The 19,142-nt window shown below is 52.9% G+C and overlaps 4 protein-coding genes across 4 annotated transcripts; 3 read left to right on the top strand and 1 right to left on the bottom strand.

The window, feature by feature from the left end:
• Positions 1-405: 405 nt before the first annotated feature.
• Positions 406-2,866, top strand: IAQ61_010788 (uncharacterized protein; the record flags this gene model as incomplete). The annotated part of the gene is made up of 3 exons (XM_066098930.1): positions 406-1,313; positions 1,394-2,459; positions 2,626-2,866. Coding segments are annotated over 3 exons (2,043 nt in total), but the record flags the coding sequence as incomplete, so codon positions are not given.
• Positions 2,867-7,167, bottom strand: IAQ61_010787 (uncharacterized protein; the record flags this gene model as incomplete). Its single annotated transcript, XM_003834753.2, has 5 exons — positions 2,867-3,999; positions 4,051-4,302; positions 4,351-5,269; positions 5,330-6,202; positions 6,880-7,167. 5 exons carry the CDS (start codon positions 7,165-7,167, stop codon positions 3,164-3,166), a joined length of 3,168 nt encoding a protein of 1,055 aa, XP_003834801.2. The 3' UTR covers positions 2,867-3,163.
• Positions 7,168-7,562: 395 nt separating this feature from the next.
• On the top strand, positions 7,563-11,738 carry IAQ61_010786 (uncharacterized protein). Its single transcript, XM_003834751.2, has 3 exons — positions 7,563-7,790; positions 7,857-11,607; positions 11,661-11,738. Exons 1-2 carry the CDS (start codon positions 7,626-7,628, stop codon positions 10,842-10,844), a joined length of 3,153 nt encoding a protein of 1,050 aa, XP_003834799.2. The 5' UTR covers positions 7,563-7,625; the 3' UTR covers positions 10,845-11,607; positions 11,661-11,738.
• A 271-nt stretch (positions 11,739-12,009) lies between these two features.
• Positions 12,010-18,711, top strand: IAQ61_010785 (uncharacterized protein). Its single transcript, XM_003834750.2, has 6 exons — positions 12,010-12,262; positions 12,317-12,655; positions 12,703-13,132; positions 13,180-13,743; positions 13,920-15,833; positions 15,889-18,711. The coding sequence occupies exons 1-5, from the start codon at positions 12,065-12,067 to the stop codon at positions 15,293-15,295; spliced, it is 2,907 nt and encodes a 968-aa protein (XP_003834798.1). The 5' UTR covers positions 12,010-12,064; the 3' UTR covers positions 15,296-15,833; positions 15,889-18,711.
• Positions 18,712-19,142: the final 431 nt, after the last annotated feature.

Below are 19,142 nucleotides of genomic sequence, written 5' to 3'. Positions count from 1 at the left end.
CATCCAGGCGCCCCCCCCTCCCCCTCCCCTGCTGGTAGAGTAGTCTCTGGCTCCGAGTGTGCCTCGTTCGTATATATGCTAGGGAGACGTTGGTCTTTGTGTATCTTCTTCTTTTTTTGACCCTGGTTCGCAGCCTCAGCAGTGCCTTGCACCGGCGCGTACGTTGGAGAGGACGATTGACGAGGACATCCGTTACTTGGTTCGAGCTCCCCTCGTCGAGTCTGTGCATGTGATAGGTGGGTAAGTTATAGGCAGGCCTCGCTCAGCGACGGCGACAAGCAGACTTCACTCTTCCCCTATCACACAACGCTCTCGAACCGTTGACGACTTGTAACGTCAACAAAGGGCCGGCATGTCGACCTGACCTGACTGTCCGACCAACCTTACTTCCCACCGAAGACAGCCCACAGCACCCTTCCGTCCGCCTTCGCCTCTCCCTCTACCCCTTCACGCGATCATTTGCCCCTCCTCCACATATTCGCCTTGCCCCTCTCGACCAAGCGCCCCTCACTTGCTTCTCCTTCGACTCTGCGAAACACACCCTCCCTCACCATGCCTCCCAATGTCAACATGGACCCACGGCCGGGCTACACATATACACAGCGGACCCGCTCTCGCGAACATGGTCCCCTGGACGGTGTGAGCAACAATACAGAAAGAGGTACTAGTGGCTCAGAGGACGCCAACTACCCAACGCGCTACCCTTCCCAGCCTGTTGCTACTTCACACCTCCTCGCACAGGGCGGGGAGACATGGATGGACTTCTTGAGGGACGATAGCGAGCCAACTGCCCACATTCAGCCAAACTCGATCGAACCCCGCCCTGGCCCGGAAGTTCGCCCACAACCTTCCTCGCCCAGGTACAATCTCAGTCTGGCCAATCGATCCTCCTCTCGTGAAGATTCGCCTGCGTCACGCAACTCGGACCGCAAGAGACGACTGGCCCAGACAAACTCGCCTATGAGACGGTCGTCGAGTATGAGGATACATTCTGGGACGGCGGGCACAAGTGGCTCGAATCCTATTATTTTGGACGCTTCGCCTGCTACGGCACGGCCGCTACCACCTTTACCGCCCCAATCACCACAGGCGAATACGGGGACGGAGAGAAGGCAGAGTGATTGGGTGCTGCCGACATGGCAGCCAGACAGCGAGGTGGACCAGTGCCCAGTCTGTGGACGGCATTTTACCTTCTTGTTACGAAGGCATCATTGCAGGTACGTCCGTCACGACGTTTCTCGAGCTGGCTGCGCCCTTTTCGGGTGGCAGGGTCAACAGATCATGGCATCGTGGCCCTTGAAACCGCCAAAGACGTCTTCCTGAGCTTCCTGAAAGCTGGCTCATGACGTAGGACAAGTTGATGCTAACTAGTGGTGATAAGAAAATGTGGAAGAGTGGTATGCCACTCGTGCTCCCCGCATCGAATCACGATACCCCGCCAGTTCATCGTCCACCCGCCATCCGATAGCACATTGAACATCATCGACCTCACCGGCGATGATGAGATCACCATGTCTCCCTTCGGCCCGTTCCGCAATCCTGCGCTGGGCGGTGGGGAGGAGGTCCGCGTTTGCAACCCTTGTGTCCCAGACCCAAACCCCAATCCGCCGCCGCAATATACTCCGACGCATCTCTCCCGACACCATTCTGCGCGATCGTCTCACTTCCCACACACCCGCGCACCTATATCCTCAGCAAATCTACACCATGCATCTCGCACCGTTGGCCACGGGCAAACACCGCGTGAACGCGACCCCTTCAGACACGCCAGCGACGCTCATCGTCGTCTCACCTACCATGGCAGCGCATCCAACTCAAACGAGCGTCGCCTGCCACCTCTTCCCGGTGCCAATGGTGCGCAGCCATCCCGCTACCACTCTCAAGACGCTTCCCTCTCACGTATGCTCACAGGCCTAGGATCGCACGACAGCGCAATCTCATCCTATTTTACTTCGTCCTCTCTTTCCGGAACCCAACTCCTCCACCGGTCAATGAACACGCCAGTACCTCCATCCCTCATTCCGCAACAAGCACAAGCCCCAAGACCCCGCCGCCAAATCGCTGAAGAAGACGAGTGTCCCATCTGCGGCAACGAACTTCCACCTCAAGGGCCTGACGGAGACGATTCGGACCGCACCCACCATATCGAAGAATGCATAGCCCTATATTCTGGCTCGCCTGCCCCCATTCCACCAGCTCAGCAAACCTCGGCCAGTGCGCCGAACCAGCGTACACGCGGTATGAGTACTGCTGGAGCAGCAGTAGGAAGCGGCAACGGCGAAGGAGCCAGTAATGCGAGCCGCCTCAGTCACGCGGCCCGGGGCATGTTTAGCTACACAGCGACGGAAAAGGATTGTGTAGATGAAGATGGTGGGCAGGCCGAGTGTATCATCTGTCTAGAGGACTTTGAGGCCGGGGACAAGATGGCGAGGTTGGTTTGTTGGTGCAAGTTTCATGAGGTATGTTTTCTTTTTCCTTGTTCTTTTCAATACATTTCGATCCGATGGATGGATGGCGAGAGGACCACGATGGTAGTGGTCGAGAAGGGAACAAGTTGGTGAAAGCAAGCAAGCAAGAAAGAAACAAAGACTTGGACGTGAATGCAACGCTAACGCCAATGCACAGAAATGCATCAAGGAATGGTGGGATAAAAAGGGAAGGGGCGCATGTCCTACACATCAATTGCAGGATTAGGTTTTTTTGACAGCTCTTCTCCTCCTACTACTGCTCTTTGAATATAACCACTCCTTTTCCACTCCCATTATTGATCATTCTTCTTCTTCTTCTCATCCTAGTCTAGCGTTTCACTAGTGTATTGCAAAACTAAAAAGTCCCTTCCGAAGGGGTCAAGTTTTGATGGGGAAAAAGGATATATTATCTCTGAATGCATACATGAAAAGATGGTGATGATACTCCAAGTACAGTAGTACAATACAATTAGCAGTACACGCCCCCTCCTCCCCCAACGCCCCTAAAAAGACAAAGAAGAAAATCTCACGGGTCTCAATCTGTTTTCATGTTGCCTTTTGGAATAGAATACAACCCTGCTATTAGACCGCACCGGCCCAAACAAAAACGGACAGAAGCAAAAACTGGACAAAACTCCAACAACACCAACCGTCTAGTACACATCACACTACCAACACCGTCTCTCCAAATAACACTAGAACCCACTAAACCCCTGCTGCTGCTGCGATGCCTGCTGAGCCTGAGCCTGAGCCTGCTGGGCCTGCAGACCCACATCTACCGAATACTGCCACATCTGCATCGAGTCCGGGAGGAACATGGCAGAGAGATCGGCATCGGACCCGGTACCGAGGTCAAAGGCGGTAAAGTCAAAGTTGATGTCAAAGGCGGGTTGCTGAAAGGCCAGCATGTCTGGGGTTTGGGTGAGGCTGGCGGGGTACCAGTCCTGGGGGAGGGAGGGTTGGTGTTGGGTGTGTTGGGCGTGGGCTTGGAGGGCGGCTTGGGCTTGTTGTTGGGAGTGGGCGTGTTGTTGGGTTTGGGCGTGGGCCTGCTGTTGTTGTTGTTGTTGCTGGTGGGCGTGGGCGTGGGCTTGTTGTTGGTGTTGTTGATGTTGTTGGTGTTGTTGGGTGGGCGCGGTGCCATTGCCACTGCTGCTGCCGCTGCCGCCCATTGCGACTTCAGAGAGAAGGTGCAAGGGGGTTTGGTTGACAGAGGATTGTCTGGATGACGATTTGCGGCCCGAGTTGCTGGTGGCCTGTGTGGGTTCAAAGTTGGTGTCGGATTGATCCGCCTTGCTGGAGCCTTCTTTGATCTGGGCGAAGCGTTCTTGAAGACGCTTGGCAACGAAGAAGAATTTGCCGTGGGGGGATTGCGAGTCGCGCGAGACAATGGCGTTGAACATGGTACAGAGGCGCTCAGTGAAGCTTTCGATTTGGAGAGCTTCTTTTTTGATGATGCTGCCCACTTCGCCCGAGTTCGTTACGGAAACCCACATCTTCATAAGACAGACGATTGCGTAGATGGCTCGGACGCCTGCCAGAAAGTAAGTATGGAGTTCAGAGTCAAGTATGCATCTGCACTTACAAAAGATGACAGGCAGTGTCAGGAGTGTATCAAGTTCTATACTCAAAATCGTATTCAGGATACCGTGTGTCGCTGTGAGACATTCCCCCAACGCGCCGATATGGGCGGGGCCGATAGGCGTGTCTTTCTTGACATTCGCGGACAATGACTCTGACACAAATGGCGGTTGAAAGTCGGTCGTGCCCTGGCTCTGATGTAGGGCAATCTCGTGTAGATACAGATTGGTCACATGCTCGGCAAGTCTGAGTGTAGCTGGGGTGGCATTAGTTGCTGCGGTCAGTACACTATTAGCTGACTTACGATCGACTTCTCCGAGTTTGGAATTCTCGTCCTTGAGCTGCTGAAGCTCGTTTTCGAATATCTTGAGGGCGTAAATGACCTTTGGCTCAGAGATGGCGACCTCGACCGATGGGTCGTCCATGCAGAACTGGACGGAGATGTTCTCCCCAATGTGTGCCATCTTGACTTGCTGACATAGCAGCTTGTCTGACGGGAGAGCGTCCGGCGAGGTCTGAAGTATCTTGACGCTCTCTTCCATGTACTTGGTCCAGCGCAAAAGTATGGGTCGTCGCAGAACCATGGTGATACTCATACAGAGGTAGTAGCACACAAGAAAAGTGCGACGTGCTTCTATGCTGCTCGAATTGGGATGGTACCTCCGGAAAGGGCCAATGGACAGCCTCATCACATTGGGTGTTGCCTTGCGCCCAAGACCGAGGTCAAGCGCCATGACAGCGGCACAATTGACCATCATGTAGAAGTTGTGCTGCTCGAAGTGGAGTGGGGGCCGATACCAGAGGACCGAGATCTGTAATGCTTGGACGATTTCGATAGACTTTTCTCCATTGCGCCAGATGATGTCGGCAAGCTGGTCTTTCAGAATTCTGGTCAGCTCCCGTTGAGCCTCCTGCGAAACGAGCTGCTCAGCTGATCCGTGTGACGAGCCAGCGAGGATGGAGAGGAAGAGCAGTGGTTTCTGCTCCCGGATTTCGCGAGCTGTTGTGCCTGGCGGGAACGGTACAGCGGGAAAGTGTGGGCAGATCTCGTTGACATATCGCAAGAAGACGCGCTCAGCAATGTCGGGGGACATGAGGCTGTCGATCAAGCCATTGATGTGCGAGTGATCGGCGTGAATCTTCATGTGCATTTTAGCATTGCGTTTCATCTCGGGGTGATCGGCCAGGTCGCGGTGGATGGCGTCCATGTCTTCGGGTATCGTCTAGCATGTTAGCGACAGCCGGGGTGGTAGTAATAATAGAGAAGGATAAAGGGGACCTACAGGATGTGGGGTGTCGAGCTTCCTGCGCTTGGGCTCTGGGCCACGCTGAATGTTCTTCGCTGGCCCATAGCCTGGTGGTATGTCTGGGAAACGGTTCACGGTGGGATTGCCCCAATCGTGGCTGAGGGTGCCCATACGGAGGGGACTCTCGGCCATGGACAGCGTCGGCGGGCTCTCCTGGAAGTGCGGGATGGCTCCATGGCTCTTGACCTCGTGGCCGCCGCCGCTCTTCTGCGCATGCAGGGTGGCCGTGAGGGCGTCAATCTTACGTTCGAGCTCGGCAACGCGGCTGTCTGCCTTTTTCTGACGCTTGCGAGTTGGGGGTGTGGTGACGCAGGGCCTGCCTGCCTTTGCGCACCGTCGACAGGACTGATCTGGACGTTCCTGGTCACATCGCACCTTCAGGCCACGGCAGGAGTCACAGGCCCGGGGGCGCTTGAAGTCGCCCGGCGACCTGGCAGAGCCTGGGGTTTCGTGGGCGGTGCCATCGTGGTCGGCGTCGTCGTCGCGGTGGTCGTGGTTGTGGTCGTGGTTGTGGTCGTCGTCGTGGTCGTCGTCTTCATGATCGCCTTCCGGGCCGGACTGTGGCGTCTGCTCCAGGGCCGGATCGAGGGCATTACTCGGCGGGGCGGGCTGGGAGAGCGGCGGGCCGGCGTGATGGTGAGAGGGTGTAGGCAGGTAGTAGGGCTGGGCGGGGTTGTGCTGTGGCGCCGCGGTGTAGGCTGGAGGGCGCGGTGGCAGCGAAGAAGAGGCGAACAGCCGCGGATCAATAGGGTCCGCCATGTCCGTCATGGGCACATTTGCAGCGTTGGATTGGGGGCTGTTGCTCTGTCGATGATCGGTGGTCGGTGTTCCGTGTCTGTTCAGCGCGGCCTGGTCGCGGAGGTTCAGTCGAGGAAAATGGCGCTAGACCAAGGGTTTTTGAGAAGATTTGGGGAGGGCCAAGGCAAGGGCCGGGCAGATTGGAAGAGATTACCGTGTGCTTGTGCGGCGAGGACGGCGGCAAAGAAAGACCGCGATACCGATGATGCTGATGATGGTGAGGATGACAAAGATGAAGAGGGACTGTCAACAGCAGCAGCAGCAGCAGCAGCAGCAGCAGTAGCAGTAGCAGTAGCAGTAACAGTGACAGTGACAGTAGTAGCAGCAACAGCAACAGCAACAGCAACAACAACAACAGCAGCAGCAACATGGGAACCTGTTTGGATAGGGTTTGGCGCTAACTAGTCGAGTCCTCACCTCGGTCCTCATATCCTTCGCCCCATATCGTTTCTACAATGACATACCAAATCCCAGACGAACCACGGGATGTGTGAAACGCCACAGTCTGGTTCGCTCCAACCCCTAGTGTAAGCCTGGGCTTCTTTTCGAGCCCATGGACCGAACACTTGCGTCGTCCGTAGGTAATAAGTAGGTAGGGTAGTTGGGTACTAGATAGTACAACCGCATCACCAGCAATGCAACCAGATCAAAAGAACAGGAACCACAACATCGTGCTCAAATGCACCTGTCTGTCCCATTCACTCGCCAGCTCTCTAGCCAGAACTGACTGGTGGGATGATGGCCACCTCGTCCCCTTCGACAATCATCTTGTCCCTGTCCCCTGCCTCGTCGCCCTCGTCCTCGCCCATGTCAACATAGTCTAAATTCACAGTCACAGCACAACTGCCGAGCACCTTTCCCGTGAAGTCTGGATATCTCTGCTCCAACACATGGAACAGCTCGCGAGCTCGTACAGGCGCAGGCAGGTGCTCGCTCGACTTGCCTGTAAAGGTCGAAGCGGCAGCAAAGTACAATATCGAAAAGTGGCCTGGCGGTGCTTTGCTAGAGGCTGCCATGATGCACACACCTGTACCTAAACCCCAACGTCTGTTAGAACAAGAAGCCAGAGTAGGGAGAGCGAACAGAAAATGTGAGGAGAACATTCGTTCAGGAAAATTAAGAGTTCCGCAGGGCGCCACAGAGCGACGTTCGGATAATACATGCTATATAATTTTGAATGCATCATAGGAGTGTTGTTGGGAGAATTGGGGAGGTGTTACGCAGAGAACAGCGGAACATGCATACATACATACCTCTTTGCTGTGGACGTGGTGAGAGAGAAGAAGGAAACAAAAAGACGTCGTGCGGCGAAAACAGGTGAGTTCGCGCTGCATTTTTTAGCGTGTGCGCACGGACCTAAAGTCTTGGACCATCGCGACTTGCCGTCATGATATGATGAATTGTACGCCTGGTTAATACTTTTTTTTCTGTTCGAGGCAGCGAATTCACTGCTTCAATTGACCCGTCGCCTGCCATGTATCCTCGCTCTATCATAACTGCGGGCAACATCTGCCTGAGATGCCAATGGCGCATCCTCAATGCACCCTCCGCCACCAACGGCCGAAATGCTGCTCCCAAAAGCCTTTCCTCACTTAGAGTCGCGCGACTGTCTGCAAGAAATTTCCACACGACAGCGGTTGTGAGTGCGCAATATTGCTTCATACAACTCTACCCTGTATCGGCTGTACTGACTTGACCATGGTAGCGCTTTCAAGTGACCTCACCCACCTCCACATCCTCGCCAACCTTCGATCCAACCTTCGCAACTCTTCCACCAGACCCACCTTTCAGGGAGCAGCTGGAGCAATGGGATCGTCGGTGGGGGGGTCCTTCTCCCGAGATCGTATCTGCTTTCGAGAGATTCACGATTTCTGATGACATCCAGAATGAATTCACACAACTCTCGTCCGGGATCAAGTCAGATCAGCACGCCGAAAGAAACCATTGGGAGGAGACGGGAGAGACCGAAGAGGACGAACTCATCACAATCGGACTGTTCCTCAAACCCGGTGATGTCGTAGAGCTGTCACAACCTGGTCGGGAGCCTGTCCTTGCCGTCTTTGTGCAACAACTGGACGATGTCAGCCAGTTCTTCTCTGTCAACGGGAGATGGAGTCATTCCGTTTTAGCCAAAGTGGCCTTCGCCATCACAAAATGCATAGACCCCACCCTGCTACAGCCCCTTCTTCCTTATCTTCCTACAGCGCCAGGACAAGCAGATTCCAAAGGCGAGATGCAGGTTCCCGTCGACATCGCTGCCCCGGTGCAGGCCAAATTGGAGCGCTTGACTGAAGAAGCAGAGGCAATATATCGCACCAACGCAGCAAAACTGGATACTGCATATAATGTACTTGCCGATCCTGTCCGCACGAGGATGATGACACTCAGTCAGATTGCTAAGCGATTACTATCACCGGATGATGCTACCTGGAGACCGTCTGCTGCAGCATTGCTGGCTGTCCGTAAAGCTTTGAATCATAACGAGTTCCGCTTTCGGTCTGACGCCCGAAGTCACCGCCTGACGAATATATTCTCGATCCGTCCCAGGAATGATGTTAAAAATGTCGAGACGGTACATGAATGGATCCGCGAGTATCGTGAGTATCTCGCTACTCATGCAAACAAAACGTCTTCTTCTTTGCCAGCGCCCCGGCAAGGCACGGGCGCCGGTAATATAGCAGCATTCCTCACCAAGGCGCGGAGACTCATTGCCACAAGTCGTAAAAATCGCGACCCAATCCTCGGCGGCCTTGGACCTAGCAAATCGTGCATGTCCATAAGCGACTCTTCAAGCAAGATTGGGCTTACTTGGAGTGAATCATTTACCGATGCAGATCAGCAAATCATAAACTTCCTCCAAGCATGGGTGCTAACAGGACAGTTCATGGGCATGACTAGCCTGCATGCAGCCTGTGCGAGCTTAGTCCAAGCAACAAATTGTTACGGGCTAGATGCCCTGAAGAACATTGGTTCTCGACAGCAGAGCGCTGGTGAGATCAATCGTGGTACAGGCCTGACTTTCCTGCAAGAGATCGGTGTCTTATCACCTTACGAAAATCGCGCTCTCTACGATGAGCTGCTCATGCTGCCCACTGTCCGCCTCTCTCGCAACTTGGAGTTGCTCACCACAAAAGCAGAACTACTACGAAGAAGCCCAGATTTCCGGGATTCCATGGCTGGCTTGCGCCGTGATTGGGGTTCTGCTACAGTCTACTGTATTGACGATGTGGGTGCGCACGAGATTGACGACGGTGTCTCTATTGAGCGAATCGAGGGCAAACCCGCTGAATACTGGATTCACGTTCATGTGGCAAACCCAACCGCTTTCTTTGACAAGACCCATACATTGTCTGGTCTCGCTGCGCATATGACAGAATCTGTCTACACACCTGAGCGATTTTACCCGATGATCCCATCATGGGCTACACAGAATTATTTCAGTCTCGACCGGGATCGGCCGGTCATTACCTTCAGTTCACGCATCAATAGCAGTGGCGCCGTAACAGAAACTAAGATTCAACATGGATTCATCAGAAACATCGTCACCATCACCCCCTCAGAGGTAGCTGCATTGCTTGGTGAGCAAACCATTGATGAAACAAATCGACTCGTAGTCGGGGGCATGCTGCCTGATCAAGCAGCTCAGAGAGACGTACCACAGCTTTCTCCAGACCAATTGCAGGACTTGAAAGACCTCTACACGGCAGCAAAGGCCCGATGGGAAATAAGAAAGGCCGCCGGTGCCATACGCTTTGGCTCTGTTTCACCCAGTGTTCGTCTCCGCGAGAACAAGGTGGATAGTGGATTGACTTGGAATTCACCATCCATGGAGAAAGCCCGTATCATCACAGGCGACCCTATCATCGAGCTCACCAGTGTCCAGCCTCGAGGGTTCTTACAAACGGACATTGACGCTAAGGACATTGTCGAAGAAATGATGTTACTTGCGTGCCACACAGCGGCAATGTGGTGCGCGGAGCGTAACATTCCCGTCATGTACAGAGGTACAATCAAGATATCCACGAACAATGGCCAGAACCCAGAACAAATCAAACAGATTGTTTCGGAACATCTTGAACAGGGTCGCGAAGTCCCACTCGACTTAGCAATGCAATACACAAGATCTCTGGGTAGAGCCATTGCGCATACCGCACCGTTGCCCCATAAGGCTATCGGAGTACCGAGTTACGTCAAAGTAACTAGTCCGCTCCGTCGATTCACCGATATGATAACCCACTGGCAAATTGAGGCTGCTATACGACATGAGGCTCGCACCGGGAGAAAGTTTAACAACTTGGAGCATCCTCCAACGCTTCCACTGTCTCAGCGTCAAATGCAGGAATCCATCATTACGCTTTCACCCAGGGAGCGTATCATAGCTACCACTAAACGCCAGTCGTTGAGCTACTGGTCCAGTGTTGCCTTCATGCGCGCATTTAACTACGGCGAGGGTGAGCTTCCCGAGAGCTTCAAGTTCTGGGTGCGCGATGTCCCCAATGCTGCAACAGTGAATTCCCAAGATGGAGCTGTTGGTCAACTTGCAGAATACGGGCTCAAAGCCTTTATGCTCCATGGAACAGATGTCCAGGTCGGTGACGAATGGGAGGTAGACTTGGATAGCGTGGATGTCTTCTCCCGGCAAATCTTTGTCACGCCTATTCGTCTTCTCACCAGGTTGGATGCGTCGCCTTGAACAATCGAGACGGTTGGATGGGATGGTTGGTAAGTCACTTTGCCTGCTCCGTGTGCAGGAATGGTCGTTTTAGAACAATACTACTTGCTCCTCCGGCTCTTGACACAGTCAGTCAGAAGCCCATTTTACGACGTCCTGTAGTATACGGACGCACTTGTGGCCAAGTGCTTCCTTGTGTGGTAGTCGGCACAGATTGTATCATCGCCGCCGAGGTTCAGCTCTGTTAGACTGAATGACGCATGACAACTCCTCCAAGTCCATCCACAATGGGCGGACTGGCAAATCCGAAACGATTCAATTTGTTCAAAGTCATGGTGTTGACGTGCTCGACGTTTGGTGATGGTCGGAGTGAGGCGTCCGGTACGACGGCGCGGAACATGGACACAATTGTGCAGAGATCTTCATCAACCAAACATGCGATTCCAAATCAGCCAGCGCTACCATATTGATATTCTGGGGGCATACTCTACTGCCGACGGGCACGCAGAATAGAACAATGGGCAGCGCGAAGAGTAAGGAGAGGTCACCCGGATCAGCGACAGCCGCCCATGCAAGCCACTAGCAAGCCATGGATGCACTAGCCATGGACACCGATACCGATCTCACAAGGGTGCAAATGTCTTGCTGTAACCCACGCGTAGCTTGGCCGGTTCTGGAAACGAAAAAGCAAAGTAACGGCAAGTTGTCCGGCTCGCTAAGTATGCACATGCATATATGACTTGGCTTGGGGAGGGGGGGAGCATCCCAGAAAATCGGTCGGCCGGTAAGTGCGCCAGATCTGTGTATTGTAGGAAATATCATGTAATGCTCCGACAGACCCTTCTTCTGCTTGGCGATATCTCTGTGACACGAAGCCATAATTTCTGGTGAGGGCTAGCTCACGCACAATGCAACACGACCAATTCGGCAGCTCGAATCTCGGTGTGGGCTCAGCATATCTGACCGACATTCAACCAAAGCGCCCCCATACCCACTTCTCATTGGAACTCTAGTCCTGGAAATGAGGCTTCAGGTGCATTTGATGCTCTGAGGCGTTGTTGCTACATGACTGATGATTTCAATTCTTCAAGGCAATTGTGAATCGACTAAATGCACTTCAACCCTTCCTGTAATCCTTCATACATGAGTCCCGCACATCTCCGAATTCATCCCTTCCCCCACGCAGTCATCCCATTCATGTCAGACTGCGGCCCGACCCATCAACCCACTTCAAAATAACAATGTCACCACTCGAAGGCGAACTCACATTTACGTCTAGTGACCAATCTACCGCTGTAGTGGAAGGATCAAAGAGAAAACAACAAGTTCAGCAACCCCGTCAACTTCTTTCATGTACCAAATGTCGAGAGCGAAAGGTCAAGGCAAGTCTCCAAAGAGTTCTCTGGGTCGACCCAATTTGGCACCCTTTTCCCAGATCGGTGCATGTACTTGTGGAAAGTATCACAACTGAGTTCGCCTGACACAAGATACAGTGTGACCGTACCAAGCCATGTTCAGCATGTTGCGCCCGAGGTGCACCCAAAGATTGCCATTTCATTGCTGAGGGCGGGGATTATGCGCCCATTCAACAGTCATACGAGCTGCGCAAACTGCGCGCAGAGAATCTTCGTCTCAAGGATCGATTACGAGCTTACAGAATATCAATCGACGACGAAGACTCCGACTATGCAGCATCTCCGGAATCTCAGCTGGGAGAGAGGCCCGGTCCCTTGCAAAGGCGCCGTACAGGGAAGCAGAAACGCTTTCAGGGTATTGAATGGCAGGACAGCATCTACTTTGGCTCGCCGGCTCTAAATAGTGTAATGAGCGATGTAAGCTACCTCAAGATATATACAGTGCGCTACTAATTGAGTCCAAGTTCGCCTCGACCAATGTGGACGCTGCGGTCACATTGGCCTATCTGATGCCTCGCGGCCCTGGTATACATATGCCGAGAACCCCCCGGACCTATCCTTTCGCAACGCTGTTCAAAGCCAATCCAGATGAGTGTATTCCCCAGTTGCTCAGCTGTCTCCCGGCAGAAGAGGGAGAGCTATCTGGCTACTTGGATGCTTTCGACAGTCGTGTCAATCTATGTTCGTATCCTCAGGTGCCTGTTGAGATCAATCGCAACGAATTTGAGCGTTTTCTTTCTCACGCGAGAAGAAACGCGCAAATGTGTCCTGATATGCTTGCTCTGCTTTTCGCGGCCATCGCGTTGGGCGCTCAGCACTCCGTCTGGGACAAGTCCGGTGAGCAGTGGAATGCTGAGATAATGCAAAAAGAGACAGGCAAGGGCGATGTCTACAGTAAGCCAGAAGAGTACTGTTGGAACTGAGGCTGATCGATCGTTTAGTTGCAGCAGCAATGCAAGCTTTGCGCCTGGCTTCCTTCCTGCATAAACCGTCTGTTCTGGGTATCCAAGCCCTCATTTTGATCGGCCCTTACCTGACGAACAGTGGTCGCTTTCTAGATGCTTGGACATTGTTTGGTACCACTATTCGGTTAGCACACTCTATCGGTCTTCATCGCCATCCAAAGTATCTTAATCCTGCACCTCCGACGCAGAAAGACTGTTCTATACGACAAAGACTATGGTGGTGGATGCTACGCATGGACGAACAATACTCGATGACTTTGGGCCGTCCACTCGGCATCAGTGGCCTCGGGGATTGTTCATGGCCACAGGAACTGACTACCGATCCCATTATGCTGAGATTTGGCGATTTTGTGAATCGCTTCACAGTCATAGCTAGACGCATACTCAGCAGCGATCGATTGACAAACAACCGAATAGATGAGTTTACAGACGAACTCAGGAACCTTTTGGATACGATACCAGAGACGCTGCAATACCAGGAGTCCTGGAACCAACCGGAGGCCGATGCCCCTGAATGGCCACTTCGTGCCACCGCTGCCAGTATGTAATCTTCATTTCTACCTGCCTGGCCCTGAGAAGTTTTGGTCATACTGTACGAGATTGGCTTCACGTCATCTTCGCGTCACACCTAAATTGCGAGCAGGACGAGTATCCCTTACCGCGATCACCGTGACTGCAACTTCATTGCGTAGCGCGCCGCCGCTTACATCAAATAGTGTATCATTGCAAGACGTACACCTATCTCATCTTGCTCAATCGGCAAAGGGTGGAAAAGCAATCCACATTTGGACATGTGCCAGGTGCGCGCGACCCCGCTTCATCATTCCAGGCTATCAATACGACGCCTTCGTCTCATCCTTCGCCAACAGCTTTAGCGCAAGCCTCACCCAGAGGCCGATCTTTGGTACTATCTTCCTCCGAAGATGTCATTTCTGCATTCATGTTCTTCTATCACAAGGAGCCTGCAGCGTTGATTGATTGGACGTTAGGTCAGCAGGCTTTCAACAGTGCTATGCTCCTCTTATACGACGCCATCGAGACTAGGACTGTCACTACCGGTGCTCGCAAAGCGGAGCAAGTATTTGTCGTCTTCAAAGAATTAGACGATAACAGTGTGCACGAGCTTGCCGGTCAAGCTGTGGATAGGATCAGTTGGGGACTGGCAGAGTTGCACAAAATGCTGTCCTTATCATCAACCAGCAGCGCGAGACCTTACAGTCAGCAGGGAGTCACGGAAAAGCCAAAAGGAAAAGATAAGGGCACCTTCACATCTGGCTCGACAGACACAGTCATGGGCAATACCGGCATGCTGCTCTTGGAGGATACAGGTTTGCAGGCGTTTGTACAGGAGCCATACGCTCCCATTACGTGGAACCTCTCTGAAACCTTAGATCATCCCATGAAGGCGCGAGAGCATCTTTTTCCTGCATCGGTTAGTCCCATGAGGGATGATAGCGCTAGCGAGGAGTTCCACGTTGTTCGATCTCCGGGTGACATGCAGAGCACGCGGGGATCGACAACTATGGGATCAGCGGGGGCAAGATACACGACCTCAAGTCTTGCAAAGCCACCAAGTTGTACGAGACCGGCTTCTCCTACGCATCCTGCGTCACACCATCAACATGCTTACAAGGACGACGCATCAAGCCTTCATGGACAGCAGCAGCACGGCGTGCGCGTCCACGGCAATGTGCCTCACCATTTCACTTCGCACCTGCAGGGTGTTGCTTCGGGTCTGGAGTTCCAACATCATGCTCAGTACTCACAATCGAGGCAAGATTCGTGTCCGACGCTTCCGCAAGAAGAGAGTGATGTCCCACGGATGCGACCAATCTATTCGTCGTCGAGCACTGTGAGCAGACAAACCAGAGCGCATCCAAGGCATGTTCCGATATGTAGAGGTTCCACTTCAGGCCTGTACGGCTCAGATAGAGCGTCCTTCCCCGCACAGCTCGAGACGGACCCCCAGCACATGAGCTACCCTTTCGGGACTCTGGTTACCAGCGCAGCACCGTCTTCGTTGACACCCCTTGCAGAAGATATGAGTATGGATGATTGGAGGCAATACATAGGCAACACCGGGACTAGTTAGGACATCCTGTCCCTCACCTCCAGTATCACCACGTAGGTTTGCGAACATGTATAGAAGACAGGCTTCCCCACTTGCGGTCCTAAGCGATGAATGGCCCTCATTACCTGTTGAGAAAGATATTAGTAGCATGATTACCAGAGGACTCGAGATGGAAGATCAGAGAGAGAGAGAGAGAGAGAGAGTCATGCATAATAGTACACTCAGCTGCTCTTGCATGCCCAGTTGGTCAGCTTTGCAACTCGTGTCGTCATGTGCACGCAATCACAAAAACAAAACTGCAACTCCCTCGCTCGATCACGAACCCTCTTTTCTTCCCAGTCCGGTAGTGTCAGAACGCCTGGGCTCACACAGACAATACGTAAGCCGCCCTTGCGCTGTTTGTCATATCAACCAGGACCAGCGTCTAGGTACGGCTTCTTGTGTGGCTTGGTCGATCTGCGGTCACAGCCTTGTCGTTGAAACTTGGCCGTCATGTATCCACGGTAAGACTGCAAGTGTAGGTGCGCACAATCTGAACTCGGGCCGAGAGAGAATATCGGTACGTGGGGGTTCTACGGTACATACGAGCCAATGTTCTAATGGAGTACCGGTAGTCGATAGAGTAGTTCATGGTAGTACTCTATGTACCATACTCTACTTCACACACCGGCACCTGATGGGGATCACTCCCGCCCAGCCGTTCCGCGGGATGGACCGCTGTCCTTTGCCGCTAGCGAAAGACGGGGGGAATATCCTAGAAGAGAGTCTGCGTTTCACGCACTACCTACGACTAACTATCTGCCACTACTGCTCTACATCTTCAATCACCATGCTTCGCACTCTTGGTCCATCGTAAATGATTCATGAACGACTATTACAGTACCGTACAGTACCGGTAACACATTACACGGGATTCGAAACAACAGCCCAAAAGGTCCCCAACAGCTCGGATGCATAAAGACATCAGCCTGCATGCCGGCTAGCAATCAGACCCTGTCCCGATGGTTTGGAGTGACAGGCGTTCGGATACGAGGATCTGGAAGGCGAGGGGGGCGCGAAAAAGAAAGCATTTTCATCGGTGAGTGCGTGTCACATCACACAACAGGACACCAGCACGGCGCTTATATGTAGAGTGCCAGCAGAAGCTGATCACACCTACCGGTACACCCACAACACACGAACCCTAGGATTGATAGTGGGCCTCGGCAAGCGCACGGGGATTCAGGCTCTGCCTAGTCCATAGTTCCATCTCATCTTCCACCATGGTTTTGTCCGACTTCAGATGGCCCTCTGTGCCCGATCGACGGGAGCTTAATTGCAGATACGCGAGCATGCGTGGCGTTCTCCTCCTCATGTGCCTGACTCGGTCATTGACGCGGTCGAGTCAGTAGACCTTGAGCCTCATTCCTCCTGGCCATCACACCAGCCGCCTGGTCACTGGCGTAGGATCCTGCTGTCATTCCAAATTGTCGGGTGACGATCGCTAGGCAGTTCAGCTGATCTGGGCTAGAGTCTTCCCCGCGATTTCGTCGCACGCCTGGATCAACCACGCAAGGGATCTTGCAGGCTTTCAGGCTTGTGGAGAACCAGCGCTGTCCAGTAAATGGTTGAGATGGCCAGTACTCTACGAATCATCTTCAAAAAGAGCAAAGAGGATGCGATGCCTCGGACACCTTGCTTTTGTGTTCTGGACTGGTGGACCTGGGGGTCATGCTAATGCTACCAAGTTCAGTGGCTGGAAGAGTGTGTTTCCGCTTACAGAGTGGATCATCAAGGGACGCCGTCCGATCCCTTGCGGCTGCAAGTTAGCGATGTTCAGCCGTCCACTGCAGCATCTGATACCAAGACGATCTGTTGCAGGTCAAACATCTTCTTTTGACTAGTCGTTCACGCTATTTCGTGCAAAACGCCCTCTACAAAAGATGCTCATCTATAGCCTCTCACGTCTGGTTGATTAACCCATCAAAGCTTCCTTCTTTGAACCATGACGACCATCGGCAATATGATTGGAGGGGCTAGGAAATACTTCCACTATTTCTCCACCTTGACTGACCCATGGCGAGTTCATGTTAGGAGGAGTTCATACGCCCGTGCCGATGCGGTGACCAGGTCAAGCCTAGAATGTCACACAGCGCTGCGCTGGGAGGCCTCTCATGTAAACGTGGTCCGATGCCTGCATCACGGAACGCATCTATCCAGGGGACATGCGCCTCTGGGTATTCGACGGCCATCTTCGCGCAGGATCTAGAGGACGGGACGGCGGCGCCAACCGGATGAACCGTTCCCACTGTTGAGGTTGCCACCTTCTACCTTACCGTCCATCCTTTCCGAGATATCAACGACATTTCTGCCTCTAGTCACAGTGACACTAGGTGGTGCATGTGTATTTGTCCGTACTATGGCTGGGAGACATCGTCCGGACGAGATTCCGGGTGTTGCAAAGGATCTACGCGGTGACAATGTGCAGTTTCCTACCTCCCAGAAAACGATGATCAACACTCGCACAAGGAGAAGAGTTCTCTTCATTTTTTTTACCGACTTGCCCATCGACTTATGCTATCCTATCAATTACTGCTACACCTTCTTACGCCTCACATCCAGTACAGACATCAATCACTACGACCTCATAATCCACGTCACACCATCAGCAGGCAGACATGCGCATGCCTCACAAATTCGCCATCCACTCACTCACCTCCAATCTCCCACCTATGCATCTCAGTATTAGCACCTAAATTTCCCCCCCAAAAAATCACGCCCTCCCCTTTCTTCGATCCTACATTTGTAACACACTGACATCCCTCCCAATCTCTCCCCGATCCTGTCCAACGCCACACCAATGAAATACCAACGGCAAAACTTGGCCTACACAGAGCCTCCAATCAAGGCCGAGGACCGTGTGGGCGGGATTCGAGGCGAGTTGGGCTCGTGTGTATGTGTGTGCGAGTGTGGGTGTGACGGGCAGGAGTAGGGGGGTTGGCGATTATGCACGTTGCGGCCCTCGCGATGCGTAGCGCTGGTGTGTGTGTGTACTCTATGTGTTTGGGTTGCATGTGTGAGTAGTGAAGGATGCGTGTGTGTAACATGGGATGCAATAGTACCAAGCAAAGAGGATATCGAGAGAGAAAAACCGATGAATTGTGCCTCTAGATAAAGAAGCAGACGAGCTTTCTCTTCATACCCACAGAAGAACTTGGGATAAACTAACTTCTCGAGGCAACCGTTTGCTAGCGATTAGGTCACAAGTCAACCCGTTGTATTTCCTTGGCTGTCGGGCGTCATGCAAGGAGTGCGTGGGATGCCGATGTTGGTGCTGATGCTGGTGCTGAATCTTGATGCTGATGCTGATACCGACAGAATGGGATAGGAAGTAGAAAGTAGAAGCATCGAATTTAAACATTGTGCGACTTTCGTAGGAGAGATGGAGGGAAGTGGGGAAAAAAAAGGGGGGGGACGGGTGGGAGGAGGAAGAAGGGGAAGAAGGAAGGGTTAGCAAAAGGGAAGCAAACGGCATGTTTGAAAAGCGAGGGCGGCTAGTCAAGTCGATCAATCAATTTTTCGGTAGAAAATATGTGGTAGTATCTGGTGTGTTCCTCCGCTTTGAGTGATGCAAGGGTGCGCTCAACTCCGCTGGGTGTCTGTTTTAGGCTGTGTCAAGCGGGAACTTTAAGGTGGGGTTTGGGTTTGGGGTTGTTGGAATGGGGGTGGATGGGTGGTGGTTTTTGTGATTGTAGGATGGATTTTTTTGTTCAAAAAAAGGGGGGGGGGGGTTAAAGCTTCTGGCGGGGCGTGTGTGGGCTGTGTGGATTTTTTGGGGGAGGGGTTTGATGGTGGAGGTGGATGTGGACGATGTTGGAGTTTCAGTATG

This window comes from Plenodomus lingam (assembly GCF_022343315.1).
Source record: "Plenodomus lingam strain CAN1 chromosome Unknown contig_9, whole genome shotgun sequence".
NCBI lineage: Eukaryota > Fungi > Ascomycota > Dothideomycetes > Pleosporales > Leptosphaeriaceae > Plenodomus > Plenodomus lingam.
This window is presented reverse-complemented; position numbering and strand designations above follow the sequence as displayed.